This window comes from Neofelis nebulosa, chromosome 10 (genome assembly GCF_028018385.1).
Source record: "Neofelis nebulosa isolate mNeoNeb1 chromosome 10, mNeoNeb1.pri, whole genome shotgun sequence".
NCBI lineage: Eukaryota > Metazoa > Chordata > Mammalia > Carnivora > Felidae > Neofelis > Neofelis nebulosa.
In genome coordinates this window covers 62,575,165-62,581,708 of record NC_080791.1, presented here as the reverse complement: position 1 = coordinate 62,581,708, position 6,544 = coordinate 62,575,165, and the positions used below count along the sequence as shown (strand labels likewise).

The following is a 6,544-nucleotide window of genomic DNA, read 5'->3' as shown; positions in this document are numbered from 1 at the left end:
TTAGGAGTTCTTCAAAATCTGGGATGACATCTTCTTACATAGGATTTTTGTTTCCCTGGAGAATCTCCAGTGAGATGTCCCAGGTAGACTGAGGCTCCAGAAGTAGATGTCTCAGAGGGATTCTCATTGAAAGAGAATAAACTTCTGGCCTGGTGGTAACAGATCTATATTTAGAAGCTTCTGAGTAGAAAAGGGAACAACAAAAACAAAACACATTAAAGTTAATGCCTTTTCCCAAGTGAGAAATGTGACCACCAAATGTGGTGATGAACATCAATAACTTTTTTTTTCCCTCAGGGCACTTGTGTGGTGCAGTGGGTTAAATGTCAGCCTCTTGATTTCTGCTGAGGTCATGATCTCCTGGTTCATGAGTTGGAGCCCCACATCGGGCCACGCTGACAAAGTGGAGCCTGCTTGGGATTCTCCCCCTCTCTTTCTACCCCTCCCCTGCTCAAGTTTGCTCGCTCTCTCTCTCTCTCTCTCAAAAGACATAAATAAACTTAAAACCTGTTTTTCTCTTATTACTAAAGAAATACGTCCTTTATGTAGACACTCTGGAAAACACAGAAAAGTATTAAAAAGTTAGAAAATCACTTGTAAATCCAATACAGAGGAATAACCACCCTAAAAAGTTTTCTATACCTCAGGAGTGCCTGGCTGGCTCGATTGGTAGATCATGCTACTCTGGATCTCGGGGTTGTGAGTTTGAACCCCACCTTGGGTATAGAGGTTACTCAAAAATAAAAGCTTAAAAAAATAAAAAGTTTTGTGTACTTCATTTACTCATTTTATAGTTATTATGTGTAATATTCAATAACTATATACTTGTAATATAACAATTAATATAGATGTTAGTCTAAATGAAGTGCCTATATTTGTAGTAATAAGACGTGGAGAATATTGCACCCCTCCTCCAAATCTGTCCTTTTCCTTTCCTTAAAATCATCGCTGCTTGTTCTTTTGCATTGTACCATGTCTTCCTGTACAATATTCAGAGTGTGATCAGCTCTCCTCCTTTCCCTTCTATTCCGCCCCTTCTCTCTCTCTCCTTTGTTCCTCTGGACTGTCCTCTTTTATGACCCCCAAACTCCTGGCTTTCACTGCAACCAGGGTTCTTATCACTACAGCAGGTTGCAGTACTTCACTTTTGAAAACTATACTTAGGCAAATGCCCCCCTCCACATCTACAATTTTTCTTCCCTGCACAATCAGCACCACTTAGTGCACATTAGCCTACTGCCCTCTATGCCCTATTGCAATTTAGAAGTTTATGGTATGTCGCAGCACGTGAACATGGCATTGTGCTGGATAAAAATATCTTTGCATTGATAATTTAACATAAAGGTACCCAACTGGTAGATAGACGTGAATAATTATCTAGTTTCTACACATATTTATTGCTTCACAGGAACCAGGGGGAAACCCCAGGCCAATATCAAACCTCTTTTCTGTTGACTGGAATGCCTCTGACTCCTTATCTAAAATGTAGAAATGTTGAATTCAAAATTCTCACGTATAATCATCTCACAAAATAATTGAGTCAATCTTGTGCAGTCTTGTTCATTTTTCAGATTTTCCGTAAAACTTCTTTGAAAATAGGTTTTTTTTTAAAAAAAATGTTTATTTATTTTTGAGAGAATGTGAGAGACAGAGTGCAAGCAGCGGAGGGGCAGACAGAGGGAGACATAGAATCTGAAGTGGGCTCCAGGCTCTGAGCTGTCAGCCCAGAGCCTGAATAGGGGCTCAAATTCACAAACCATGAGATCATGACCTGAGCCAAAGTCGGACGCTTAATCGACTGAGCCATTCAGGTGCCCTGAAAATAGTTTAAGTTATTTGAAAATACAAGCAGTGTCTTTGATATTTTTCTTTTCAAGGAAAAGCACATTTGTTATTCATTGATACTAAGGGACAGAACTCAGGGAAAGGGTGAGATAAGATTCCAAGCATATTTTGGGTTAATTTTGCCAGTTCAATAAAAGAGAAACACAACTTGTGCTTAGTAGAGACTTGTGGAGGGGTCATGTGGAATGCTCGCTGTTTGGGCCCCTCCATCTTTAAGGTTTGTTTTGTTGTTCCATTGTCTCAATCTCTGTACGTCTGCATATATAGCAGTCTGAATGGTGGGCCAAATGGTTCTGGAGATGCTTCAGGAACAGGATAATGTCACTATGCAAGGTGACATATCACCTTGTCATTTCTTTCCATTTCCTTCCTTTTGGGAATATTACTATCTCTTAGTTTGAAAAGAATTTTGATTGAATTAAATTGAAGTCTAAGTGTGAGTACTTTATACCTGATACCTTGTTTCTGGAGCTAATCAAACTATGTGAGGTTGATGTGGGGGTGTGGGGCCTCTCCAGGCACATTGAGCTGTGCTCACAACTTGGACCTTGGGCAGGAGATGGAATTTGAAATGAAGTGTCTTCCACAATTTTTTGCTGTCTTTTCCTCTCCTGTACTTTAATCCTCTCTCTCTCTCTCTCTCTCTCTCTCTCTCTCTGTCTCTCTCTCTCTCTCCCTCCTTCCCTCCCTCCCTCCCATGAATACTGTATAGAACTTCCTTCCATCATGATCTACCTTATAATTTAAAAATCTCAACTATTCTGGACTGCTGGTTCTAGTTCAGTTGTGATTCTTTGTTTTCAGAGTTATACTGCTGTTGTTGTTTTCCTTAATCCCATTTTTGAGTTTGTAATGGGGAAGATGGCATAAAATTAATTGGGGATTGTTACTCAGGTGCCTCAGATAAATGTTATTTTTTACATTTTATTTCTCCACATTTGTAACTTTGTGTTCAAGTTTTGTTTTGCTGCTATTGCAACAAATAGCACCCCCACACTCTCACCCCAAAACATAGGCCTAGTAACATGATTGCATTTAAATTTTAGTCTTAATCTTCTGAGATTCATCCAGTCCTGCTGTTTGTGTGGCTCATATTCCTCTTCTATATGAGGACAATTATAGCTATCCCATGGTTTTGACTTAAAGTTCAATGAAATACTATACATGAAGCATTATTATAGTACCTGACCCAATATATAATTTAAAAAATTAATGTTTATTTATTTTTTGAGAAAGAGAGACAGAGTGTGAGCAGGGGAGGGGCAGAGAGAGAGAGGGAGACACAGAATCCGAAGCAGACTCCAAGCTGTCAGCACCAAGCCCGGGGCTCGAACTCGTGAACCGCGAGATCATGACCTGAGCCAAAGTCAGATGCTTAACTGACTGAGCCACCCAGGCGACCCCAATATATAATTTTTTAAATAGCAGTTTAGGAAAAGTATTTTATTTTAGTTGCTTAAATAAAATTCCCCAATGAGTAAAATTTACAAAATCCGAAAGCATAATTCCAAGATACAGCAACTTTACTGATTTTAAGTCCACAAGTTACATTACATAGAGGCACTGTTATGTTAGTATTAAATAAAACAAACAAAACAAAATGAGTTTTTCTTATAAATGTGAAATTACATTGCAAAATACATGATGTGAATAATACATTTTACAATCATTTGACTATATATAATGTAACAAAATATATTCAACATATTTGCAGGTAATATGAATATAATATTTATCAATATAATTAATATTTCCACCTAATTATCTATTTGTGTCCATTCCCTGATCACATTCTATTACTCCAATTACTTCTTGGGTTATGCTCTCATTCTTTTTCACTTTTCACTCAGTCTCACTCTTTCTGAATACTACATTTATCATTCACTTCTGTTACTTTTTTCTCTGGTGTTTCCAGAAATCTAAATAAAATACTCCTTTCTTCAATGTCCCTGATCACTATTTCTCCCCCAGTATTAAATTCAAATAAAGAAGTCAAGCCCAGACACCCTTGACTGGAAAATTATATAGATTTTCTTTAAGTCTCCTTTCTTCTACTCATGAAGCCTTTACTCAATACCTGCCACATATGTCCATTGTGTTTCTCAAAATTCTACTTGATATCAACTCCAAAGGGTACTTCCCAGATTACAATGAATTCCAATAATCATATTTACTCTGGCTTCATTTGTATGTACATGAATACATAAATAGAAATCCAAATAATTACCCAGGCAGCAGAACATCAGTAATAAATGAGCAGACAAGGAGGAATTTGTTCTCTAAGCTGTACAAGTTTCACATAAATATGGCTTAAAAGGGATGGCAGTACCCTTGGAATTCAGCACAAACATTGTGGGTGAGTGTTTCTGGCTTCCCTGCACCTAATGTAAACTGTCCATTCTTCTGGAGTCTCTCAGCTATCTGACCATCTTTGTTCTTTTCTATACACTCCCACAGAGTGCCTTAGACGAAAAGCATTAATCGTCAAAAGTTTACATCAAATTTTAGATTTTCCATTCTCTGAATTCATTCACCAGGACTAACTAAAGTTTACCTGTGTGGAAAATAATATTCTTTCCTATCGATTTTATTTAAAGTCTCAGATTAAAAGTTTTGCGATTATTTCATAAATATTATAGCAGAATATTGACAGGTAGTTTCTCCTGACATCATGGTTGTGAATTCTGCATCTATTCATTTCCTCCAGAATATTTTTCTTTACCCTAATACTAAATGCAGAATTTTATAACATAGACTTAGCTCATACTCAAAATATCTTTCTCTGTAAAAAATAATTTGATCACTCCTTCACGAATCTGCTTGGTCTTCATTTCAGAGACAATTGGATTCAAAGTGGGAGGCAGCAACATGTAGAGGTTGGCTATGAAAATATGAACATGGTGAGGTATGGAGCGTCCCCCAAAGTGGTGAGTGAAGAAGTTAAAGAAGGCTGGGACATAGGTGATAACAATAGCACCTATGTGTGATGTGCAGGTGCTAAAGGCTTTGTGGCAAGCATCTGCAGATGACAGATTTACTACAGCACAGATAATCAGAGTGTAAGACATGCAGGTACAGAAAATGTCAAATCCTGCAATCAATATGACAGCTACTAGACCATAGATAGCATCAATCTTGATGCTGCCACAGGATAATTTAGCCAATGACATGTGGTCACAGTAGGTGTGGTGGATGAGGTTTCCCCTGCAGAAGGGGAGATGTGTGATCAGGAAAGTAAATGGGATTGTGAGCAACACACTTCTACTGCAGGTGGCAAACCCAACCTTGGTAATTGCAGTGTTGGTGAGGATGGTAGAATAGCACAGAGGATAGCAAATAGCCACATAGCAATCCAAGGCCATACGCATGAACACACCACACTTCATACTTGTTAGCATGTGGATGAAAAACACGCGCACAAGTCAGGCAATGAAGTCGATCCCTTTGAGATTGAAACAAAGGATACATAACGTATTAGGGACATGCAAAGTACATGCATTAGCATCTGTAAGGGACAGCAAGGACAGGAAGTAGTACATGGGCCGATGCAGGACCTCCTTGTGGCTAATGAGGTGGATGAGCCCACAGTTCCCTAGGACAGCAATGATGTACATGATGCAGAATGTCAGGGAGATCCAGGTGTGTGCAGCTTCCAGTTTAGGAATCCCATTGAGAATGAAGTATCTTGGTGTCAGGCTGGAGCTGTTGACTCCATACATGATAGTCAATTGCAAAGCATGTTACTTTCTATACCAATAAAAATGTCCTATACAAGAAGATGGTAGTGACATTAATTTCATTCTGAGACAAAAGATGAACAAGCATTTTGCACAATATAAATAAAATTTAGGAGAAAAATAATCTTTTTGTACACTGTTGTTTGATACTACTGAGGTACTCCTGGGCCTCTTAATGAATCAAAAGGACACTAACATAGTGCATACGTTATAGCAGAGACCTGATCTCCCTTGATTTTATTCTGTAAAGGGTGTCTGTGTGCACATGCTCGTATTCTAAGCTGTTCACTAGTGCTTGTTTCTGCTCCCTTGACCAATTTCCAATTTATTGTCCTGGTTTAAACAACACTGGTTCTCTTGACTTCTCACATAATCTCCTCTTCCAAGAAGACCTTGAAGATGTGTTTACTGGATTATAATCAATTAAATCATATGGGCCCTTATTACATGCAGGTAAAATGTGTCTACTTATTACACACAGGTATGATAGGGCTAAGCATGATCTAGACTTTGCAAGTCTACACCTTTCAAGTTTGGATTTTCCAAGTCAAAATAATCAAAGACATGATTTCATGGGTCAAAAATTACATAATAGGTTATGACTTACAAATGATGGCCACAGTCATTTTGCACTATATATCTGGTTGTTTCTTGCTGGTAAACGTGAAAGATTTTACTACTGGCATTTAACCAATGACATTGTTAAATTCGTGTAATCCTCACAATTTCTCTTGCTTCTCCCAAATTTCCATGTAGATAACCATGCTATATAAATATTCATAATTATTTTAGTTCCCTTTAGTATATTATGTTTAGCCTCAAATAACTCTGAAGATTATACTGGATAGGGTGAAAGGTTTTTTAAATAATTTGTTTGTTTTTGAAAACAGTTTGCTTTCTACCTTTCTTTTATGTCTGGGAAGTTGTTTTATTTTATTATTATTATTATTTTTTTAATTTAT

At 37.6% G+C, this 6,544-nt stretch overlaps 1 protein-coding gene across 1 annotated transcript; it reads right to left on the bottom strand.

Annotated features, from left to right (window-relative positions):
• Positions 1-4,601: 4,601 nt before the first annotated feature.
• LOC131486603 (olfactory receptor 52N2-like) lies at positions 4,602-5,692 on the bottom strand. Its single transcript, XM_058686511.1, is given in 1 exon segment — positions 4,602-5,692. A coding segment is annotated over 1 exon segment (963 nt). The 5' UTR covers positions 5,565-5,692.
• Positions 5,693-6,544: the final 852 nt, after the last annotated feature.